Genomic DNA, 26,113 nt, shown 5'->3' on the forward strand with positions numbered 1-26,113 from the left:
GCCTGAGCTAAAGACGACTTAGTACCAAATTTGCTATGAATCTTTGTGAGCTGTGAATCCTTTGTAAATGTCCCGAACCTTTTTTTGTCCAAGAATGATCTACAGAAAGCCTGATTGTGTTCCTAAGAGACTTTCGGGAAGAGATCTGAACAACAAGAAAGTGGCATTAGTGGATGACAATGAGGCAGTAGTAAGAGTAGTTAAGAGACTACCCAGTAATGAACAGTAGGTACTGTGAATGCCTAAAGAGCTAGTTTTTGTCTACGTATAGTGGAATGTTTTGTTCTGAGCTCACCACATATAAGCTTGAAAAATTAGGTGGCTGACAAACTATTTCATTTGATGTGGTTGAGATTCAATGAGGAGGCACCTGAAGTGGAATGGCTGAGGGTGCCCTTGTTGGAAGTGGTGCAATGGCTAGGTCTGTGAGGGCCTTGCATTTTTTTTTTAATGTGTTTTTTTAAGTTCAGGTACAAACAATAGGAACAGAAGTTCGAACCACGAAACCAGCCAGCATGTTGTTACAGTAATATACAAAGCTCCACAGTACAAGTCATTAGAGTTACACAGAAGGAATGATACATCAAGTAAGCAGCACGTGCAGGTCAGGTAGCAGTATAACCACGTATATCTCAATTGTAGTGTATGTGAAAACAAAAATTACATGAAACGTCGGAGGTGAACAAAAAGCATAGTATAGCTATACTCATCCGTTCAAAGGCATGCCTGGTGACAATTATACAACCTCATTGGAAACTAATCCAGTGTATCAAGGAAACACAGCATTAAGTATCTGCACCAGGACTGGACACAGGGGATTCAGCTCTAGCGCGCGCCCATCTTAAGAAGGGCTCCCATATGTCCCGCGGTCTTGAAGTCGGGGGCATCAGGTCCCAGAATATTCCAAGTTGTGTGTGGCCATACGTCACATCGGAAAACGAGTCCTTGAACTTTGGTATCCTCTTTCTCCCCCAGCGAATAGCTACCTGTTGTCTCGCGTATAGTAAAAGAAGTGCATGTAGTTTGCACTGTTTGGGTGGTGTGTCTTTCACGCAGCCTAGGAGGCCCAACATCGGGGAGGGGGCGTGAGGGCCTTGCAGTTGGCTGAGGGTTTACTTAATCAGTCTCCATACACTACACATCGAGAGGTATGGAAAGAATTTCTGTGAGGAGGTCGACAAGGAAGAGAAACAATGGGAGGAATGATTTGGAGTACAGAAGACAAGATGTGGTCAGTTTTGTGAGGTACTTGATGGAAGTGAAAGAGATACCAATTACCATTGCTGTGAAAATGTTTGAATTCAAATGAGAATTCTTCTGAAGATATGAGCTCATGAGGGGAATTTGTAAAGTATATCTTAGAAGGATAGGCCAGTGATAAAGGTAGGAGAAGGGTCACCCAACAGGTAATCTTGCACAACAATCTGAAAGGTAATGTTTTACAGGCGAGATTTCCGTGTACATCCAACATGGAATCTAGGTTGTCCTGGTCCATATTCAAAATCCCATTTCATGTGGCCTTTCAAATATATGATATGGTGCGAGGTAAGGATTATGAAGGTTTATCAGAAGAAGATGTGATCGTAGAGTTAGACATGATGGATATATAAAAACGGAAGAGGAAGACTGACCAAAAGGGTTTGGGGACAAAGATGACATTGGGATTGTCTGGGTAGAGGGAGGGCTGTCCACTAAGGTCTTACAGACGATTCACTGAATTTTGTGGAAAGGGATCGGGAAGAGAATTTATGCATGAAAGGGGGGGAAGATTTAGACAGGCAGATGCTAAAGAAATATCTAAAAGAGGTTGGGTGCTCATCGCTTTGTTTTTGCACACTTTCTTTCAGGATAGAGGTGGTAACTAAGGGATACAAAAAAGACTGGGAAAACAGACAGGATGGGGTAGAGAGTTGGTGATCAAAATGCGTAAGGGGTTAATGTCTGTCCTAATAACCAAACTCTAAAGCCCACAGGGCCAGGCATGTTGACAATACAAAAAAGAGAGATTTGGATACATGGCCACCCTGTAGGGAAATGTGCTGGGGAACTTGTCAGCAGACAATGTGTTGGATGAAGATTGGGTGTCAGTTTACTGGTAAGGGTTGGGGATGCGCATTGGGGTTAGCTGCCATCCACTCTGTGGGAATTGGGGGACAGGTGTCTAAGGTCAGATGTAATATTAAAATGACTTGCTTCAGCACGCAAGATTGAAGCTGCTACTAATGGTCATGTGTTATTTGAAGGAGATACAGGATAAGTGGGAGCAGGATGAGGTTTTCAGGACAGAACTGCTTTCTAGGAGAGTTTGGAGAGAGACATGTAAAACAACGTCTACAAACTGAGTGGGGATGGAAGTGACTGTTATGTGTTAGCAGTCTAGTAGCTGGGTGGGAGGAGTTAGGTGGGCAGGGAAAGGAAGAGGCGGAGTAGGGACAGGATGAGGGCAGTTAGAGTAGGGACAGGGTCGATGTAGGTTGTACTGAATAAAGCTCCAGTAAACTATAACCTGTGTCTATGGTTATTTGTAGCACGATGCTACAACTGGCGACAAGGGTGGGATGAGGCAAACTCACTAGTCACAATACCCCACAAGAGCGCCCTGTCCCAGGCAGCCTCGAGGCGAAGAAGAGAACGCTGCCCAAGTCAAACGGAGTTGCTGCCCGAGCAAAGAAGCTAGCAGCAGGTGACCCTACCCCTCCAGCAATCGAGAGGGACCCAAGAGGGAGCCGAAGCACCGAGCGCTAAGCAGCTCGAAGAAGAGACGCTGTTCGCGCCGAAACGCGACTCACGCGGGAAGCGTGCAAAACTGGTGAGCGCTGCACGAGCAGAAGTCGGGAGCCCACTCCGACTCTGCCAAGCCCCAGAGTGAAGAGAAAAGTGCCTCAGCGTGGAGGACGTTGCCCCACGAAGGTCTGCTGCCAAGCGCTGCTGAGCGCGCTGAAATCGGAGCCCGAGGGAGATCCGACGTCGGAAAACCTCACGCTTGATGCGTGAGTTTCGGCACGCCGCCGCCGAAGAAGCGCGGGACCCTGCAAAGTAAGGCGGGAGCCCACCCCAACCTCACCTGACTGTAGCAGCGACTGAAGGGAGCCGAATCTGGAGGGTGCTGCCCCTGAAAACGAGTGCCGGTGAGTCCAAAGTGAAGGAGCTGGGCCGAGTGAGCAGGGAGAAAGTAGTGCCTGCAGACAGCTATGGCGGCCATCTTGAAGTCAGGCAGGCTCAAAGACAGACCCATTAGTCAATGTGGGGCGGCCATTTTAAAGTCAGGCAAAGCAATAAAAGGCCAGATAAAGAGCAAACAAAAGTAAATAAAGCACAACAAGCCACAAACAACGCAGTGACAGTGTAACACAAGCAAACAAGCACGAGCCAAGCCAACCAAATAGTGCCAAAGTATCCAGAAATAACCAGAACAGGATTTTTGCGATACCACAATGTCGACATCACCGCGACGAAATGAGGCCAAGCCCATCATCGCAGGAGGATCACACTTGAGGGCTCCCGAGCCAGTCACCCTCACGACAGGTGGAAGCATGGGCCCCAAGTGGCAGGAATGTCTCGAAGACTTCGAAGACTACATCGAGGGATCCAAAGTGACCGTTGATAAGGACAAGCTGATAGCACTCCGGAATCTGGCGGGGCGTGAAATAAGTAAACTGATCAAGGATCTCCCTGCTGCGGATACCGGAACGTATGACAAAGTACGCGACGCACTGAACAGGAGATTCCTCCATAAAAGGAACGTGGACTGTGAGCGTCATGCTTTTCATCAGGCACGTCAAGGGAAAGACGAGGCAATGAGCACATTCAACACTCGCCTGCGGCGACTATCGAGACACTGCGAGTTTGACAATTTTTCAACCGACGCTGCCATCAAATCACAGATCATAGAGGGGTGTCACTCAGAATCCCTCAGGAGGCGACTGCTGAGAAAGCCTCAGGAACTGGACGACATTGAGGAACTGACTCGCGTCTACGATCAGGCTGAGGAGCATGCCGCGACCATTGAATCTGGGCGCAAAGTAAGCCATGAGCAAGCACATCGAGTTCAAGACCTGGGTGGCGGTCGAAGAAGCTCGAGAGACAAACAATGGAAATCGCAACCGTCGTCTCACTCGAGACGCTCAGAACACAGAAGGCGGGAAACCGGCCGGAGAGAGAGGAGACCGGAGAGAGCAAGAAGGTGCTACAGGTGCGGATATGACTATCCTCACGTGGACGTCTGCCCAGCCATGGGCCAGCGGTGCAGAAAATGTGGTCGAACGAACCATTTCGAGGCAATGTGCGGCGAGTACAACAAAGAGAGGCGAAGTGGAACTGGGAGGTCGTCCCGGTCGGACACCAGAAAGCACCACATAAGAGCTGTCCATGACAAAAACACAGGGTCCTCCAGCTCGACACACTCCAGCAGGGAGTCGCACAGATCGCGATGGGAGCGCAGATCTCCGTCCCGGGGCTCCAGATCTTCATCTCGAGACTCCGAATACACGACTCACCATGCATACATGATCGCGGACCCAGATCAACTGAAGAAGTATCCTCGGTTACACATAAAAGTGGGGAATCATGACACTAAATTTGTAATGGACAGCGGAGCGTCGCTGAACTACATCCCCGTCACTGAGTATGAAAGGATGCGACCCAAGCCCCCGCTTGCTCATGCACCCGTCCGGGTCTTCACCTGGATGTCCAAGAAGCCGCTGCAATGTCTTGGCAAATTCCCGACTACACTTGCACATGACAACGTCACTATTGATGCAGTCATTCATGTTATCACGGGCCCCGAAGCTGACTGTTTGCTCAGCCTGCCGACTGCGGAACGTCTCCGTCTTGTTGAGATTCTTTTCAAAGTCTGTGATGACCAGGACATTGTCAACCGTTTTCCTCGCCTTTTCATCGGGCTGGGGAAGTTGAAGGACCGTCAGATACATCTCCACGTCAACAAACAGATTAGACCCGTCGCTCAGCACCCCCGGCGTGTTCCCTTCCATCTTCAAAAGGCTGTCGAAGATGAGATCAATGACCTCCTGTCTGCCGACATCATCGAACGCACGGATGGTCCGACCCCGTGGGTTTCGCCAGTGGTCGTTGTACCAAAAAAGGGCACCGCCAGCAAAGTAAGACGGTGTGTTGACATGCGAATACCCAACACTGCAATAGAACGTGAGCGCCATCCAGGGCCACTTCTATGTGACATGATCTCAGCCTTAAACGGAGCCAAGGTGTTCTCTAAAGTGGACTTAAACAAGGGCTATCACCAGCTGGAGCTGGATGCCCAGTCACGCCCCATCACAACTTTTGCAACGCACCTAGGACTCTTTAGATATAAGAGACTGAGCTTCGGTGTATCTTCGGCTGCCGAAATTTTCCAAAAGGCCATCCGGCAGATCATCCAGCACATTCCCAACACGCTTAATTACAGCGACGACATCCTTGTATATGGCTCCGACACCCGTGAGCACGACATTGCACTTAACCGTGTCTGCCATGCCCAGCTAGATGCGAACTTGACTCTGAACAAGGACAAGTGCGAATTTCACCAGTCAACATTAAAATTCTTCGGCCATATCTTCTCAGGGGCGGGAATGAAACCTGATCCGGAAAAAGTGGCAACCTTAAACAACGCCAAGTGCTCTCAGGACGTCAGTGATCTAAGATCTTTCTTGGGGATGGCCAGTTATTGTTCCCGGTATATCCGGGATTACGCGACCATCAGCCAACCGCTCCGCACCTTGACCAAGCAAGGACAACCTTTTGAATGGACTCCCCAGTGTGAGCAAGCATTCACAGAGATCAAGCGGGCCGTAGAGTCCGCCGACAACCTTTCTTATTTCAACCCCAGACGTATGACTGAAGTCACCGTAGATGCTAGCCCCGTAGGTTTGGGGGCCATTCTGGCACAATATGACAATGACTCTGACCAGAGACGTATAGTTGCTTATGCCAGCCGCAGCCTGTCCGACCCTGAGAAGGCGTACTCACAGCCCGAAAAGGATAGTCTTGCAGTGGTCTGGGCATGCGAACATTTTCATGTCTTCCTCTACGGCAAGCACTTTACCCTGATCACTGATCACCAGGCGCTAGTCACCATCTACGGCAACCCTCGATCTAAAATGCCCCCTAGAATTGAAAGGTGGGGCCTGAGGCTTCAGGAGTACACCTTCACAATTGTACACAAGCCGGGAAAGTCTGAAAACCCGGCGGACTACATGTCTCGGCATCCGCCTGCATCTACCAATTCTTGTCCTTCAATTGCAGAGGAATATATCCAGTTCGTAGCTGATCAGGCGCTACCTCCTGCCATTCCCATGGATGAAATCCGAGACGCCACCGTGCAGGACGCCGTCCTGAAAAAGGTACTCCGCAAGATTCAAACCAACAGGTGGAGACATGACCCTCATGATGAAGACAATGATTTGGACACCAAGCAAGAGCTGCAAGCATTCCGGCATGTCCACGAGGAACTGTCAGTGACCTCAGATGGAATCATACTGCGGGGACAGCGGATTGTGATTCCCAGTAACCTACGGCAAGGTGTTATCGATCTTGCCCATGAAGGCCACCGGGGAGTCGTGTCCACGAAGCGAGCACTCAGGGAACGTGTGTGGTTTCCCCTACTCGACCAAATGGTGGAATCCACCCTGAAAGACTGTCACCCGTGTCAACTGACAAGCAAAGGTGATTCCCCGGCCCCATTGCAAATGACCACCTTACCGACTGGAGTATGGCAAGAAATTGCTGTGGATTTCTATGGACCATTACCTTCCGGCAAGTATGTGATAGTCATAATCGACGAATACTCTCGCTTCCCATTCTCACAGTTCGTGCCTTCCACTGGTGCCTTCAGTACCCTCAAGGTGTTGGATAAACTATTTGCAACCTGGGGTGCCCCCAGAGAGGTGAAGACAGACAATGGTTCCCCCTTCAATGGACATGAGTTTGGTGCATATGCCCGACATTTGGACTTCCATCACAGGAAGGTCACACCCCTTTGGCCACAAGCAAACGGCACCGTTGAACGCTTCATGGCCACGATCAAGAAAACGTTCCAGCAGGCCTGTGCCGAAAAGAAGGACCTACAGATAGCTCTCAACGAGGTCCTCAGAGCCTACAGGACGACTCCCCATTCAACCACCGGCAAGTGTCCTGCCACGCTGATGTTGGGTCGTCCCATGAGAAAACGAATCCCAACCTGGGATGGAGCGCTGCGAGCTGTATCACCCACCCACAACCATCTAGAGATGACAGAAACGGACAAGCGCAACAAGGACAAGATGAAGTCATACGCCGACGCCAAGAGAAGAGCGAGGTCACCCTCTTTACATGAAGGAGACTATGTATTGGTGAAACAAGACCAACAGAAGAAAACTGACTGTCACTTTCGCGATGAACCACTACTGGTCACTCAGCAGAAAGGCACCATGCTGACTGCGGAGTCTGATCACCGTAGAATTACGAGGAACATGTCTCACTTTAAGAAGTGCCCCAGAGACGCAACAGGATCGTTGCACGACTCAGCTGCGTCACTCAGTCCTGAAACTCCTGAACAGGACGCTCCAGAGGACCTGAGCCAGTTGGGTGTACCCCAGACTGATGTGAACACTGATGAAGTGAGCGCCAGGCCGCGCCGAAACGCCCAGCGACCAAAGAGACTCATTGAAGAGATATGAAGGCACGTGTCGTTTGTTTTGTTAAGAAAGGGGGAGATGTTATGTGTTAGCAGTCTAGTAGCTGGGTGGGAGGAGTTAGGTGGGCAGGGAAAGGAAGAGGCGGAGTAGGGACAGGATGAGGGCAGTTAGAGTAGGGACAGGGTCGATATAGGTTGTACTGAATAAAGCTCCAGTAAACTATAACCTGTGTCTATGGTTATTTGTAGCACGATGCTACAGTGACTAGCGAAGTGTCTTTATGCAAACTAGGAACATTGGGTTGGTACGCCATGCAGACAGGAATGGAGGGGAATTTCAGAAGGCATTCACGAGAAAAGAAATAAGGAACAGAGACGAGGAGCCCAGAAAGTATAAGTAGACGTGTTCTTGAAGCTTGAGTGAGGAATTTTAGGCCTTACAGGGTGGGTAATGTAATAGTGGAGAGGGATGGGATCACTGTTTCTAGGGCAAATTAGAGCGTGTGGCTATGACAAAGAATGTTCGAATAGTGAAGCTTGTGCAAATGTAATTTTCTTCCAAATAAAGCAATATTTTTCACAAAAGCAGTTATGTTTGTAACGCACCTTATTCAGAGGCAGGTCCCGTATGGAGGAGAGCTTCTTAGGGTAAGGATTTTTGGGATGAAGCTGGTGCATGTGACAGAGCAGCCGTATAGCTGAGGTTCATTACTCGAGCCTATGCAGATTTTGTTATGATTCTTCTGTGCAACAAAGCCTAGAACTCCTCCCTCGAATCCCCTTCAAGGTTTGGGGCTGGTTGGAAGCAGGTAATGTGGGGAGCTATTGTTGGAATTCGTTTTGTTGCTGAAATCTCAGAGTAGGCTAGTGTAGGAGTAGGGATGGCAGAGGATGGAGGAGAGAAACTAAGGGTGAGATTTCCAAAATCCCCTTGCAACGCAGTGCAACCCCACGCGAAGCTGCGCTTCATTGCGTGACAGGGTGGGAGCAGGAGAGCACCTTGGGACATATTAGCAAGAACTGCAATAAAATTATCGCTGCTTTAGCGGCAGGAAACTGCCGCTAAAACGGCAATAAAGGGCTTGATAATATGCTCTTGTGAATTCCCATAGCAGCCCAGGATAACACAAGAACCTGGGCTGCTATGGGAATTCACAAGGACATATTATCAAGCTCATTATCGCCGTTTTAGCTGCAGTTTCCTGCCGCTAAAGCGGCGATAATTTTATCGCAGTTCTTGATAATATGCCCCCATATTTTTAAAGATATGTCTCTCTCCTCCCTTTTTCTAGAACCGGCACTGATTTCAGCAGCCGTGCGGCATGCACACACCTTAGCGCTGTAGCATTAGGGTGTTTGCATGAATGTAGCTTAGGTTATGTACCCTTCCTGTACAAAATACTATGCTAGGCACGATGCAAAGCTTTTCCCACTTTGCATACGTGCTGCACAGTGCAGTACGCAGGCGCAGTCAGAAAAAGAAAGAGAAATAACAGCATTTCTCCTTCCTTACGCCTAGTTGAAAAGGGCACAGTTTTCTCACGCTAAACCCAATCTTCTGTTTTTAGTAACTTGGGTTTAGTGTGAGTAACCGTGGGGCAGATTTAGAAGCCCCTTGCGCTACCAGTACGTCACTTTTTGTGTCGCACTGGCAGCGCATTTCCTGCCTCATATTTACAAGGACAGGAAAAGCCACCCTGCGTGGCTTTTGCTGTCCTTGTAAATACAGCCCCTTTACACGCAGCACTTTGTGTGAAAGTGGCGTTCCAAGGGTGTTGCTGTGGGTATTCCCACGCAACACCCAAGGAACCAGACACATTTATGAGTAGAAATGTATTCATTTCTCCTCCGTTTTGTTTCCTGTTTCTATGCGTGTTGCATTCTGCAGCACACATAGAAAGAGGAAATCACCTCTAATGATTGTTTTTGTTCAGGAAGGATTACCTTCCTGAAGAAAAACAATCTCCCCAAAACGCAGGCACCTTGCACCACAGTGCAAGGGTGCCTGTGTCGGCGCATGGCAGCAGTGGGAAGCACAGAGATGCGACATATTATTGTAAATATGTCGCATCACTGTGCTTCCCAAACTAACACAGCGAGGCGCAGCAAAATGACTTGTTGCACTGTGCTGTGTTAGTTTATTGTAAATCTGCCCACTTGGGTGGTTGCATGACAAGCCCATGCTGCACTCTTGGTATGCCCCCATGGCGCAAAGTATTGTGAAGCAGCGCAATGCGCTGCTTCGCATGACTTTTACGTTATTTCCAGCACTAATTAAGTATTGCGCTGGAAGGTTAACTGGGTAATAAAGATTTTGCGCCATTTTTAGTCACTTTTGCGCAAAATCTTAGTAGATGCGTCACTTCTCATAAATGATGTTTACATTACTTTTAGACTTTTCCCATTCTGTTTGTGTGCTCTACAGTACTGCACACATGCAAAGTTAAAAAAGTTTGGAGAAAAGAAAACATTTCTGATTCGTTGCACCTACCTCCAGGAGTTGTAATCTAGTTTAGACCAAGCCCTGTCTGCAAATTCGAGTAGATAGGGCTCTGCGTTGAAAATCATATTGGTAGCCTGGGAACACCCATCCACCACCCATAGCACGCCCCCTTGATAAAAGAACTGTAAAACAGTCTATAGTGCTACTTTGTATTACTTTTAGGCAACTTATTTTGTGCTGGAAACTAAATCTCAAATGAACACTTTATGCCATCTTGTGTCACTTTTGATGACTTTGCACGGGTGCAAAGACTTGATAAATCTGACCCTGAGTCTTAAAAAGCAGTGGGTGTCTATGGGTTCTCTTGTTCCAATCAGTGGCATTACAAAACTGGAAGGGGCCCCACTGCAAAGTACATGAAGGGACCGCCCTCCGGACACACTCAGGAGCTCTCAGGCCAGGGTACTGTACTGAGGCGGCCCCATTGAGATAGGGCCCCCCGCAAAGCGTGGGCTGTGGGGGCCTTTGTTAGGCCACTGGTTCCAATGTACTCAATGAATATGAAATAGAGGACCTCAAGTGGAAGGTGCAGATGATAGGTTGTCATAAACAAAATCAATGCACTGTTGAAAATGAAATTGTAAGAACAAATCAAATATGGGGAGATCTTTTTCATGGATTCCCTGAGGCCTGCTCTCAGATGACACTCCCCAATGTGATTAGGTAAAGAAAGAAAAAAGGTCTTCGGACTAGGATCAGTGAAGGGTCTAGAGTAAAAATATCCAACGTAAAACACTGAAGTACTATTGGAAGACAAAAACAAAGCATCCATGTAAAAAAAAGGAGAGTTATTGTACTTACCTCGGCAGTAATAAGGAATACTTCGTCGCTTATATGTCTCATTCCACATGCAACGACACCAAGAGCCACTCCTGGAAACACATAGGCATTATTACCCTGTCCAGGATGCAAAGTACGTCCACTTGGAAGAGTGACAGGGTCAAAGGGACTTCCACTTGCAAAAATGCCACGACCCTAAGAAACGCAAAACATAGGATGACATCTTTTAATATTTGTGTATACTTGCTATATTTAACAGAACCTTTAAAATATCATCAGAATAAGCATCTTTACAAAAATAATGATGATAAGAGATTAAAAAACTAAACAAATAAATGTTACTGATATACTTGAATTGTCCGAATATTATCGGGCACAGATTAAACATTAGACTGGACATACCACAAAACAGATTATCTTAGAGATCTTGCCCTTATTTAGAATTTGATTGAACAGATACTCTGTCACAAATGTGGTGGAATCCCCTGTCCACCAAACTCACAATTCACGTGCTCTTGGGCAAACTGACTTGTGTCTGTCAGACGAAGATCCACTGGCTGTGCCGGCAGAAACCGTAGACCAATGGTGACATGGACATCAGGCTGTTGGTCTCAGCATTTCAGACCTCTCAACTATTTAGGACAGATGTTCTGATGCACTTTTGGCAAAGGTGCAATGCTTTTTATTGATTTGTTTTATAGATATGCAATAAGCATTGATATTTTGAATGTAAAGTCATAGAAAACAACTAGGCTCATCATGGCTGTTGCTAAAGGTGTTTGTGTGAAGAAGAAATAAATGAACTTGAGCTGAAATTGGCATGAGAACACTATCAGGGGCCCCCCTGCAAAATCCCCCCTCCCCCCGTTCCGGAACCAGTCAGGAGCTCTCAGGCCTACCTGTCCATGGTGCGGGGCCTGCAGTGGCTTTTGTTACGCCGCTGGGACCTACCTTAGCATATATAAGCAGGCACACAGGCAAAGTTCTGAGTTGCTGAATTGAAGGCAGTGAGAAAGTAATGGAAAACGTTTTGAAGGCAAACATTTTAACAGCAACATAGCCTCTGGTAGAGCAGTATTTTCTATCACATACTATCCTAACTAAAAGTTTTTCTTTCCTATATATACCCACAATACAATGTCCAAATTTGACACAGTTCAAGACTCAGGAGGCACCTGCCGGTGGAACTTCTGTCCTTGTGGCTCATCATTGTGTTATCACAAAAAAATGCATAAAGCTATGTTCCAAATGAATTGCAGTATACAGAAATTAACTTTATTTTACAGTAATAAAAAGTAAAATTGCTGCCGTACAAAGGTGGAATGCGAATTTTTCCAACAAAATTAAATGGTAAAAAATGAAAATAATGGCATATATGGGCTGATCCATTGCCCCTTACTATATACACATTACATGCTTGAGTCCTTTCATTGAATATAATGCAGTATATAAACACAAATTTCACAGTTAAGTGTCAAACATGGGAATTATTTCTTGTTTTTCTGTGAAATTTGGATTTCGTCAACATAATTACAGCTCACAAGCTACTCAGCGGAACTTCACCATTGACTGAACTACTAGGATTATCCAGCACGGAGGACCAAATTATACGGCAAGGTTTTTTCATTTATGCAACATATATGCTAGATATGTGGCAATTTCTCTTATAGTATTATTTCAATACATTTTGTTAGAAACAAAACAAAATGTTTGTAGATTTGCAAACTTTGTTATTTATGAGGCATAATAAATGGAAAATGCAGGGAATCCATAATTATATGATAAATGTTGCAGCCACAGAATTTCATAAATCTTTGGCCTTCACCATTGTGAATTTTTTAATCTCCATTTTTTAATGAAATGTAAACCTGAATATTGTAATTGCAGTCAGTGCCCATTGTTAGCTTAAATGTGATGAAAACTGCCTTTTCAGGATAACGCCTCCAAAATAAACATGTAATATATAAAAAATACATGTTGGGTCAAGTGTAGTTTTTAGGAGGCAATAGAGAGAAAGTGTGGGTATGTGTGTGCGCGTGTGTATTCATTCCACAGAAATTCTCCAAACAGGAAGAAGCGGGTATTCTAAAATGAAGGTGCAACCTGAACATTTTTGGGATGGCGAGTTCCCACGCTTTTCGAAGCAGAATCTTAGTCCCTGGCATTAGTGCTAATCCACCACCAAATACCACATGCAGTCAACACACGAATAACCGAATCCAAACCACTGGGACAGTGCTAGCCAGAAGGAGATACTGTGAAGTCTAGTTGAATGAGAAAGTGACACCTTGGTAGATGATATGTGTCTTAACCCGAGAAGTATTGAATTATTAGTGGTTGCCTAAGGTGACATCTTGTAGTGTCTGTATGAGGAGGTTCACGGGTTAAGTGAAGAGACAGGTCAGTGATTAAGAGGATAAAAAACATGAGTCAGTGCAAAAGAGCATTTGAGACTATAGTGTAATTCTCGGATTGTAAAAGACATCTACCCTATTGTCATAAGAGTAGGAAGTGTAAAGCAGATTTTAGGCTTTGCTTTCTGGGGTCCACCTAGGACCAACAGAAGAGTTGCACCGGTTAAAGGAAGGCGGGATAAATGCCAAATATCATTTTCAGGAGCGACAGAGGAGCAGCACACAGCATACACTGGTTGCATGTAAATGCCCACTGTATCCACCCAGGAACAACAGAAGAGTAGCATACAGTGTTTACAGGGAGCGAGATAAATGCTTGATTCACTCAGAAGCAACAGAGGAGCAGCAAATGGCATGTGCTGGTTACAGGCAGACAAATAAATGCGTACTGTATCCATCCAGGAGTAACAGAGCAGGAGCATATGGCATGAGATGGCCTCAGGCAGCCAGATATATGCTTACTGGTTTCACCCAAGCGCAAAAGAGGAACTATTGGTATATAAACAGATGCAACATAGGCATGCTTATTGTTAAAACGATTTTATGTTATAAAGCTCTTTCTGGGTGGTACAGAAGCTTTGTTTCTTGTAGGTGTTGAAGAATGTGGGCTGTTTGCATTATTGCTGGAGTGGGCGTGACTTCCTATTTGAGGAGCTGGAGTTCTGGCCCAATGCTCTTCCGGGCCCTTAAAGTGCCACACAGGAGAAGTGCTTCAGGGATTCACCCTTTATCTCAGAGGCCCTTACCTGTAGAACACCAGGTGATAGGGCATGTTGGGAAATTTAAAGAGAAATAAATTTGCCTAAAAGCAAAACCCCAAAATAGTACACAACAGAAATATGGATATAGCGCAACCAGTAAAACATATTTAGAGAGGAATGGTGCAAAGCAGGGAGATCTCCGCCTATACTATGTACAACTATGAATTGAAAAGAATAAACATCACTAGCGGAAAATAAAACATACCTGACAATCATTATTACTGAGAGCACATAATTTGAACCCATACCCTGGGCTCTGGCCTCTTTCTTTTGTGGAACGAGATGTGGAGTCAAACACTAGATACATTTGTGTTGTATGTCATTGTGTGTGCATTTCTTTGGGCTCATATTGTATCACAGGATGTATTCTTGAGCGTTTGTAGAGTAGTGTTAGATCATGTGAGATGTGATGAGTTGTGTAAGTTTTACAATTCATTAACAATATACATATCTGTAAATGTCTCAGAACGCAGATTTGTTATGTTTACATTGCTATACAATGTGATTTATACGGGTATATGCAATGTCTTAAGTGATATGATGATTTGTTCAATGAATTTTACTATTTTAAAAAATTTGTCTAAAATTATGTGACCATTTTTTCTTTTAAATTAGTTTTCTTTGTAAGGTATATGACCTTATGTTGGTAGCGTTATTCTCTCCTCCAATGATTTCTATTTGATTCCCTTGAAAACCCTGTGATTGGCCATGTGTGGGATTTAATCCAGTTTAAAGCTTGGCTGGAGTAGATTTGTGATTGTTTGGATAGTACTTTTACTGCAGAAGATGTGGGAAAAACTTTAGGGATTTGCAACTGATTTAACCATTTGTATGAGGTTTTTATATGTGCATGTCCCCCTCTGTGCCTGTCCTTAATTTCCACTTCCACCCTCCCACTTTGAAGTAGATTGCCCCCATTTCTCATCCACACTCACTTGCTTCTCCCACATTTACACCAAAACCTGGGGGGTGAGGGGGGGGCGATATTTGCAAGGAAATGGTGCAGCAGGGCTCGGTACACAATTAATCAATCATTTGTAAAGTGCACTACATACCCGCGAGGGTCTCAAGGCGCTGGGGAAGGGGGGGGCGCTACTGATCGAACAGCAAGGTCTTGAGTATCCTCCTGAAGGTCAGCAGGTCTTGGGTCTGTCGTAGGCTCAGTGGGAGGGTGTTCAATGTCTTGGCGGCGAGGTGGGAGAAGGATCTCCCGCCGGTGATGGTTCTTCGGATGCGCGGGACGGTGGCGAGGTCGGCGGAGCGTAGCTGGCGGTTGGGGATGTAGAAGGAGAGCCGTCTGTTGAGGTAGGGTGGGCCAGTCTTGTGGAGTGCTTTGTGTGCGTGGATGAGGAGCTTGAAGGATATCCTCTTGTTGACGGGGAGCTAGTGCAGGTTTCTCAAGTGCGGGTTGATGTGGCCGCGTCGTGGTACGTCGAGTATCAGTTGTGCCGAGGCGTTTTGGATAGGTTGTAGTCGTTTGATGAGCCTGGTCGGGGCTCCCGTGTAGAGGGTGCTTCTGTAGTCAAGTCTGCTGCTGACGAGGGCCTGGGTGACTGTCTTTCTTGTATCTGTCGAGATCCATCTGTAGATCTTGCAGAGCATGCAGAGGGTGTTGAAGCAAAAGGAGGAGACGGCGTTAACTTTCTTGGTCATTGAGAGCGTTGAGTCGAGGATGATTCCCAGGTGGCGTGCGTGGTCGGTGGGTGTCAGGCTGCCCCCAGTGCCGTCGGCCAACAGGGGTCATCCCAGGCTGAAGGGTTGGAGCCGAGGATGAGGACCTCCGTCTTGTCCGAGTTGAGGTTCTGTAATTCTCGAGACTGACTCCATTTTATATTGTGCCACCATTTTGTGTTGCCCTCACGTAGGCCTGTGAAGGTAGCCTGGCGAACAAAGTGGCCTGGCCTTCTTCTTAGTCCATGTATACATTAACTAGGGTTCTTTCTGACTCTGGAATGAACTGTAAGAAACTGACCTCTTCACCTGACACTGACCTCGCAAAGCCAATTTCCCTGATCGATCTTTGTCTAATGTTGCCAATCAATGTTCAGGACATCGTTAACTTTTAGTTTCCTGGCATATGCCTTATCTTGTTCATCATCTGTTACTGTTTCTTTTTTATGTTTCTTCATTACAAGGGTTATGCTTTCAATTATAGGTTTGTCCGGCTTTTGGAGATTGAATTTGGGACATTCCTAATGATTAACTTTTGGGTTGGGATACTGTACATGTAATCATGCCATGCCCTGCAGTGCCATCTAAATCAGATTAACCTTTGTGAACTATGTAATTATAATGTTTTGCCCATATCATGCTAAAATCCCAAAGGCTACTCACCTGCTGACTCTCCAGATTTTCCATTTGTTTAGGAATGTAATTGGTACAACTCCCTTACATGCCTGGGGCAGGATAAAGAGTATATAAGAGGTGAAGTAAGACCATTCTAGCAGACTGCCTCATTCAGTTGCTAAGGCTTCTGTGTGACGTAGTCTCACCTCATTTAAGGTTAATAAAAATGTTCTTTTATATTTCAGCTTCATGCTCAAATTCTTTATTATTGGCTTGAATGGACTAAGTATCAGTGAGTTCTCAAAAAAGAGAGAGTTTCCCAGGGACCAGAAAGGACTGGGTTAACGGTTCATTATCAAAGAAAAAATTCCTTTCTGTGTAGTTACTTCAGAAGGTGACCATGAGGCCTATCCATATCAATTGACTCTTTTTCATTTGCAATTGAGGCAGACGAAAAGACAAATTTTAAGCTCCACACTAGGATAATGATACTGTTTACTCAAGATTTATTTTCATAAAAAACTCATTAAAAAAAATTTCATTTTAAATATTCATTTTAAATACGCATTCGGTTATACACTATGGTGCTCTGGTACATTTGTATATCGCCATAAGAGAACGGGTGAGATTGCTTAACCTTAGTCAAAACCGACTGAGCAGGGGGTTAGACAGGGTGATTAAGATATCTGATATTGGCAGAGGATTTTCCTCTTGCCGGTAGATGGTGACCTTGATGAAAGGCGGTCACGTTCCACATGCAAATACTGAAAGGGTAATAAGGACACTGTATGGCCCTATTTCTAACTTCAGTTTAGACAATCTATGCCCCACGATATAACTTATAAGTGATTGAATGCCAGGTAAAACACTCTCCTTGAAAACAGTCCCCGACATTTTCCTTTCTTTTCTGTTTTTAATAGCTCTGAAAGAATAGAGAAGAGCTTTGTTACTCAGGCCACAAGACTAGTGACAAACATCCAAATAGATACCAAGATCTTCATGAAACGAGAGGAATCGGTCAACCTGATTTAACAACAGGGCTTACATGACTGGTATGTATCAACAGGGCTCAGGTGTTAAATATCTCACAAATATAGTGAATTACCCGGAATATATGGTACCGTTTATGCTTATTTAAAGGGTACTGTCACGAAATCATAACCTGCTGCGCACATTTAAAGACGCCACCGGGAGAAGACACTATAGAAAGTGCACCATTGATCATGTGCCACAACTGAATCACATAAGTAAGTGCAGTCTACTATACTAGGACCACAACAAGATTTGTATAAATATAAAGTCTATAAACTGATTAAATGCGGTTGTGATACCAGAAACCATCTGGCCGTGAATCGATAAAGCACGAGTCAGCAGACTAGCTAAGATCAAATCGTCCAGATAAATTACCAGAAGGACGTCTATTCTTTTCATTAAAAGTAAGGATAGTATATGTATTAAATCTCTAATTAAATGCCCACTACTAGGATAACTCACATTAGGAACTCCGTATTAATTATATGCATTCTGTTTTTCTAGAGAGAAGAAGTATATTTGTTTTTAAATCTGTTCGTCCTGATGAAGGTGCAACAAGCATAACAAACGCACCGAAACGCGTCGACAATTGGACCTTTTAATGTATAAGATATGTTTTTACTCTTCCATTTTATTTGTGTATTTTGAAATATGAGTGCATATTATTGAGTGGTGACTCTGTGATAGAAACCGTAACACGGAATTGTTAGTTAGTGGATATACAAATGTACCAGAGCACCATAGTGTATAACCGAATGCGTATTTAAAATGAATATTTAAAATGAAAAAAATGTTATGAGTTTTTTATGAAAATAAATCTTGAGTAAACAGTATCATTATCCTAGTGTGGAGCTTAAAATTTGTCTTTTCGTCTGCCTCAATTGCAAATGAAAAATAGTCAATTGATATGGATAGGCCTCATGGTCACCTTCTGAAATAACTACACAGAAAGGAATTTTTTCTTTGATAACTAAGTATCAGTGAGACCCCTGAGAAGGAGTTCAGATTTCTTCAAATGGCACGGCCAACGCGGGCCTCATCAGAGAAGTGGCTATCTGAGGGAGTGATCTTGTCGGAAGACAGAAATCTACTGAGGAGGACAGGACAAGACCCTACTAAGGAGGTACTCTGTGCACGGAGGTTCTGGGGATTCTTTGTCTCTGCAGCCCAGTATATTTCTGATCTTCCTGATTTTGATCCTCCACATGATGTCACTCCTGACTGAGAACCTTTATGGCGTGTGTATTTAAAATAAAAAGACCGTTAGGTCATTTAGAACTTGGCAGTTAGAATTTGGACAACTATTTGTTTGGTATAGCTTTGGAATTTTGGAATTTGTGTTGGCCAACTTTGGATTTGTATAGGTTTGTATATGCGAATTGCAATTCGTGTAGGCAGGTAATTAGGAGACTTTTCTCTACTTTGTATAAGATTTGAACGGTGCAACGTACGGAGAGTACCTTAAGCACTATTTTGATTATAATATTTGCATATTCTGCAGTATTTTTGGCATACCTGTTTTCAAGCTCACATCAGAGAATGTGTTGCTTTTTGGAAGGTACCATAGTGTGATGTGAAGTAAATCAGCCGGCTCCCCTAGAGGGAAAACCTAAATAGGTTTAGGTATAAAAACATATTTCTTCCTTGGTGATTCTGTATCCCCAGGGAATTAAAATATGGACATAATACATACAAGGATCCTCTGTTCTGTGCAATTTTATGAATGGAGATATGCAGAGCGATTTTTGGTGTTCTGCCAGCCAAAGCTAGTGAATTGAGTGTATCTTGGCGTCTTGGAAATAAAGGTCTGTGGGGCTGTTTTTGCAGTTTTTTGGAACACTATTGAGAAGCGCTTCTTGTAAATATGACTTACAACTAGTATTTACAAATGGTTTGGTTTAAGTACAGTCTGTGGGCTGACCTTTGTTTCTGTCTTGAGTATTGATCTGTGGGTTAAATGTGTGTTTAAATGTCTATGTGGTTTTCCCATTAGTGCAACTTCTGTAAGTAAATAGCGATGGCGCTATTTATGAAATAAATGACTAAAAGCGCGCTGTATTGTGTGTACTGAGTGTTTTACCCCTTTCTGTTTATGTCTGAAATGAGCTCAATGTGTGTTTGTGGTTTTCTCTTGATGTTTTCAGTCTGTTATGCAAAATGTTAGTTAATTAATATTAATCAGAAATGAAATAAAAATCCAGAAATGAACCATTGGATATGCTAAAATAGCTATATGTTGCTATTTAATTTATAGAGTAAGCAATTATGCACATGTACAATGCTTTAAAGATAAATTTAAAATTCACATTCAATAGGAATAAAAAAGCCCTCAAAAACGAAATTGTGTGTTTTGCAAAAAATAAACTTACAGCATTTTTCCTTAGATACATTGTATTAGATATTACCGGGCAAACACATCATCTGAATACATTGGATTTTGCTGTATTGCACACGCATTCTGAAACTTGAAATGTCTTAGTTTTAGTTTTAAATAGACAGCCACTGTGCCCACGTTTTCAACTCTAAGAAACAGCTGTTGCTGCCGCTAGGCAAGCAACACGAAGCAATCACGAATAGACAGGAATGTTTACTCAGTCAGGACTTTCCCAGTTAAACACAGGTGAACCTTTGCATTTCAGAATAGTGTTTTAAAAAGGTTACAAAAATAAGGTTCATTATTTTGTATTACAGGAAAACATTTCAATTAAGGGTTTCCTTTCTTTAAGCATTTTTTGTAAGCACATTTTTGGTTCTAATATTAAAATAACTGTCCTTTTAAATAAAAGTGGCGCAAAAATTTGTCATTTTTCAAGTAAGGCTTATGTGCTTAGGCTTGTGAATGAATGCGTCTAAATATGATAGGCAAGGGATGCAGCTTGCTATTATATGTGGAATTATGAAAAATTGTTTTATTAAAAGAAAAATTACTAATTATGGATTTAAAAAAAAAAAAAAAAGTGCTTTTAAAATCGTTTTTTAATATTTATAAAGCGTAATACTCATACTATGACCTCCTAGCATTAAAATTTAATTTAAGTTGTGTTGAACCGCAAACATGAGAACATTTGCATATGGAATTTCACTTGGCGCAGGCGTAAAAAACTCATTTTTCTAAGGATTTACATGAGATATGTCTAATGTCCAATCTCTGCAATCTGTAAAGAACATTCTGAGGATGATTAATATGTAGCACAATTATAGGATATTTATTTTTAAGTGCCACAAATATCAAAGTCGAATTTGGGTAAATAGACTATTTAAACAGCATTTTTTTTCATTTAGAGTGGCTTTTAAAGTGCCTTAGGCTTCAGTAAATGCATACATTTAGGTATGATACAAATTTGCAGGTTGTTCTTATTTGGGGTTGCTCTTAATGGCTCAATGAGCCAATGTGCCCGGTGCAGAGGTTTGAGTTTAATGTCAGGGTTGAAGGTTTTAACTCTAGCTGAACCTACTGAGACGTTCATCCATTTAAGGTTGATGAAATGAGTACCATTGCATAGGGTGGTAACAAGCATTTGTTCTAAAGCTGGTATGTTGTGTTGTTGTGTTCTGCGAATTATTCATAGTAGATGTTTTTGAGTCTGGGAATAGGAGTGTATTGTGGCACCTAAAGGGAGTAATATATATGGTATGTGGTTTTGGATAGGGTTGGTTATTGCAGGTTCGAAAGAGTTGGGAAGGTTTTTTTTCTTTGACAGCTTCAGAGTGAGGAGCCGCGGAGTGCGCGAGGCAGATTTTGACCTTAAGGTCTGTCAGATGGGGGTTAGGAGTAAGTGAAAACAGATGTTCTGCTGAGGTGTTATTCTTAGCTCTTGGAGGACTGTGCTAGGCTTTCATGTATGTCGACATCTGCAGCCTATTAAATCAGGGCCTTGTCTCCAAAAAGTGCATTCCTGAGCGGCCACGCTCAAAGCAGTGCCTAAAAGGGGGTGATACATCTGTATTTCTGTTTTTTGAAAAATTATGTCCATGTAAGTTGCTTTCATTTAACAGAACAAGAAATGTTGCATTAGTTTTAGAAGATGGTTGGTTATAGTTGATATTGTGTGTGTTATGTGAAGTGTCAGCAGTATGTTGAAGCAAGATGTGGTTTTTGTATGACTCCTTTGAAAAAAACTGTTCGTGTTTTTTTCACGTTTTTGCATTTTTGTCCTTCTATGAATTGTTCCTGTTGGTCCTGTGTGTCAGAAGCGACACAGTAAGTCGTATTTGACAGCCGATCTCCACTAACTGGTGATCTGCTGTCAAAAGGAGGGTGTGTAAAGTAAAACAAAGTGTAATTTTAATTTTAAGCCTGACAAATTAAGCAGGCCCGAATATTGGGTTTTGGGCTGCATGAAGTGCGTGCGTCACCGCTCATTTACATGTGCTATTGTAATTTGTCTATGCTTTTTGTGCTTGGTATACAGCACGTATATCTGATGGCTTGACAAATGTGTTTTTTATTTTATGTGTGTTTTTGTTTTATGTTGCTGCTTTTTATACTATTACAAGTTTCCCTGTGTTGTGAAGGGATTTGCATGACGATGCGTATCGCTGCACAACAGTTGGGTGGATTTGCTCTGATACTAAATTTCACAGATGTGATATTTTCATGCTGTGAACAAGACAGACAACACTTCACCAGTGTATGTCAATTTGGCTATAATAGTATTGAAGAAAAATAAAAGAGATATACAGGATCAAAGTGTGTCACCTGCAGTTAGTCACGTTACTGCCCCTTCCCTCAAGGAACAGGCAGCCCTAGATTTATGTTTCCTTGATTGGACCTAAGGATGAAATTATAGATCAGTGACTCTTGTACAAGGTGACCTAATTTCTATATTGCATTAGTCTGCGTCCTAAGTAGTGTATGGCTTTGTTCCTCAAAGAAAACCAGGTTTCATTTTTCCCTGAAGAAGGAACTGGAACATTAGCTGAGATTACCGTATATAGTGTAGCGGCCAGCGGTAGAGTTACAATTTGTGTACTATTTTGACTTTTATGTATCACCCATACTCTTGGTGTTGTGTCACAAACTTGACTATCACCTGAGTAATTTCTTGTTCTTCCTATAGATTTTTCTTTTGCCGCTTCTCCCCTTGATCGATGTCGCATTGTGCCTAGTTATTGGGGATTTTAGCTGTGTCCTAGTCCCATTTCCCTTTTCCGTATTCCTTTCACCAGTCAGCCCATTTATTGTTATTGGTGTATTGTTCAGGTTCACACTTCCAGACTGGAGTAATATACCAGGGACCCTCATATTATGTATAATTCCCTTTTGTATGACCAGACTGGTTTTCAAGAATTTTCTTCAGGCCTACTTTGATGTTTTCCAGTCTGACTGTCAGGGTAGTGATGGGCTGGTTAACTGACTTGATACTATAGTAAGACAAGTTTTCCACCTCAATAGGAGATACCTTACGTTTATTTTTTTGAACATGATAAATTCAATGCCTTTTAATTTGGTTTTCAGTTCCCTTTTGTTCCTGCTGCTTTAATTTTTGGTGGGATCAGATGTGTTCTAATCATGGAAATACTAGGACTCTCTAGTTCTTGTTTTTTGTTCCCACATTTTGATCATTAGCCTGTATTGCATCATGCACCTAATACACCATTGTTAAAGGGAGGTATCTGTATGCCTCTGATAAGTTGTTTCATACGTTTCCCTTTTTTTATATGTTCTAGATAAGAATTGTAGGAGCACATAGATGTAGTATTTCAAGAAATGTTTACCCCATTATACAATGCTATAGTGTGTGAAGACATACATGCAGATAGAATTCCCCTGTAGCTATCTACCCTTAGATGACAGAAGATAATAGAAAGTACCCAATTGAAAAAGCCAGAAGCACTGTCTTGGCCTTTGTATCCTATGAGAGTAACAGTGAATTCTAGAGTAATCCCATGGCGTATGGCCACTCCCTCAAAGATTGCAGGCCACCTGCTTGCAGTCACCTTGATAAATACTAGGAATTGTTTTTCTTTACTTGGAAGAAAACTAACAACTGTGTCACATTTCCTACATCACTAGGTTCTGCGGGATCTTCCAGAGTCAAAGGAAGAATGATACCCTGCAGAACGGTGATCAAGACGAATCCTAACTCCCATCAATGATAGCTACAGATGAGAGGCGGACGTCTTGGCCCTACAGTCTCAACACCCAGAAAGTAACAAAGCTGGACAGCGATTGCCGGTGCTTCATCAACTGCATCTCCAGAGCATCGTGCTTGCTTCATTAGACGGCGGTGGACTCCAGAGAAGGAGGCCTGTTCAACGCAGAACATGAATTTCAGTGCAAAAGAGAAGGATCCCTGCTGTTGATGGCAGGGCTGGTTGGAGATTCAGTTTTCTACCTGTCATGTGCTGGTAACCTCTGACAGTGTGCAGTCCCTTGAACCCCTTGGCCTGAGTTTTGGCCACACCCCTTTTCCTTTGCTCCAACGGAATGGCAGTGCACCGGAGGATCTACGGTTGGCAAAAGGCACTACATTTGTGGTACCCATGAAACAGCGGCCCGAGCTTCCTCTGACACTGAATAGTGAGTGTTGGAGCCTGAAAGTGTTGCTGAGCGTGAAAGTCTGTTGCTCTTTCTCGATTAATAGTACTTGGGTCTGCACGATGTGATCTGCACCCCTGACCACCGAAGAGCATGGTATCTGTAGAAAGATATTGGTGCACTGCCTTGAGACATTGAGACTTTCGAGTGAGCTGTGGGTGTTTGCCAGGAGGGCACTCCAACTAAGCAGTACTATTTTCATGAAGAGGCCTGAATCGAGAGGCCCAATGCGGAAGAAGACAATGGAAGCAGATTTGATGGACGATAGAAGCCTGCCAGAGAGGCTTTGAACGGACTTTGGGCACAGTTGCACATGCGGTTCCAGTGCAATTGTATAAAGTAAATGGTAATTAAGTTCTCATTTGACTGAATTGCCATGGAAGAGGAAGTGGCTCCGCCTCTAGCATCCAAAAATGGTCCCCCAGAAGTGAGTCTTTGTGCTACTATGTGTGTTCGGAGACCTGTCCCGAGAGAAGTAGAGAATAATAAGATGATGTTACAGCAACACCTTGACGACCTGATAAATATCGATATAGGCCTAGATTGAGATTAACATGAGTCTTAGGTTATTGCCTACGTAATGGCAAAAGGAGGGTCTGAGGTTCTGTAATTCTCGAGACTGACTCCATTTTATATTGTGCCACCATTTTGTGTTGCCCTCACGTAGGCCTGTGAAGGTAGCCTGGCGAACAAAGTGGCCTGGCCTTCTTAGTCCATGTATACATTAACTAGGGTTCTTTCTGACTCTGGAATGAACTGTAAGAAACTGACCTCTTCACCTGAAACTGACCTCGCAAAGCCAATATCCCTGATCGATCTTTGTCTGAGATTGCCAATCAATGTTCAGGACATCGTTAACTTTTAGTTTCCTTGCATATGCCTTATCTTGTTCATCATCTGTTACTGTTTCTTTTTTATGTTTCTTCATTACATGGGTTATGCTTTCAATTATAGGTTTGTCCGGCTTTTGGAGATTGCATTTGGGACATTCCTAATGATTAACTTTTGGGTCGGGATACTGTACATGTAATCATGCCATGCCCTGCAGTGCCATCTAAATCAGATTAACCTTTGTGAACTATGTAATTATAATGTTTTGCCCATATCCTGCTAAAATCCCAAAGGCTACTCACCTGGTGACTCTCCAGATTTTCCATTTGTTTAGGAATGTAATTGGTACAACTCCCTTACATGCCTGGGGCAGGATAAAGAGTATATAAGACGTGAAGTAAGACCATTCTAGCAGACTGCCTCATTCAGTTGCTAAGGCTTCTGTGTGACGTAGTCTCACCTCATTTAAGGTTAATAAAAATGTTCTTTTATATTTCAGCTTCATGCTCAAATTATTTATTATTGGTTTGAATGGACCAAGTAGCAGTGAGACCCCTGACAAGCAGTTCAGATTTCTTCAGAGTTCAGCTTCAGACGGCTGATCTTCATCCAGTCGGCGACGGCCTTCATTCCTTTATGGAGGTTGGCTTTGGCGGTGATGGGTCCTTGGTGAGGGAGAGGATCAGTTGAGTGTCGTCGGCGTAGGAGATTATGTTGAGGTTGTGCTGTCGGGCGATGTGTGCGAGCGGGGCCATGTAATTGTTGAACAGTGTCGGGCTGAGGGTTGGGGTACGCCGCAGATGCCGCAGATGATCTCGGAGGCTATGGAATGGAATAGGGGGAGGCGGACGCTTTGGGTTCTGCCGGAGAGGAAGGAGGTGGTCCAGTCCAGAGCCTTGTCTTGGATCCCTGCGGTGTGGAGGCGTGCATGTAGAGTGCGGTGGGGAGGTCTAGGAGGATGAGTGCTGCGGTCTCCACGTGGTCCAGCAGGGTCCTGATGTCGTCGGTGGTGGCGATGAGGGCAGTCTCGGCGCTGCGGTTGCTGCGGAACCCTGACTGGGAAGGGTCCAGGATTCTGTTTCTTCAAGGTATCGGGTTATCTGTCTGTTGACGATTTTCTCATTGACCTTGGCTGGGAAGGGGAGCAGAGAGATGGGCCGGAAGTTCTTGAGGTCTCTTGGGTCTGCCTTAAGTTTTTTAAGTAGGGTGTTGATCTCGGCGTGTTTCCAGCTCTCTGGGAAGGTCGCAGTCTCGAGGGAGGGATTGATGATGTTGTGCAGGTGGGGTGTGATGGAGGTGCTTGCTTTGTTGAAGACATGGTGCGGGAATAGGTCTGAC

At 43.9% G+C, this 26,113-nt stretch overlaps 1 protein-coding gene across 1 annotated transcript in view; it reads right to left on the bottom strand.

The window, feature by feature from the left end:
• The window catches only part of ME1 (malic enzyme 1), a 1,446,246-nt gene that overhangs the window by 125,999 nt on the left and 1,294,134 nt on the right, over window positions 1-26,113 (bottom strand). The window contains exon 12 of the mRNA XM_078648140.1: window positions 10,932-11,105. Within this exon, the coding sequence (XP_078504266.1) occupies window positions 10,932-11,105 (174 nt within the window). The remainder of the gene's footprint in view (window positions 1-10,931; window positions 11,106-26,113) is intronic.

The sequence above is a fragment of the Lissotriton helveticus genome, chromosome 6 (assembly GCF_964261635.1).
Source record: "Lissotriton helveticus chromosome 6, aLisHel1.1, whole genome shotgun sequence".
NCBI lineage: Eukaryota > Metazoa > Chordata > Amphibia > Caudata > Salamandridae > Lissotriton > Lissotriton helveticus.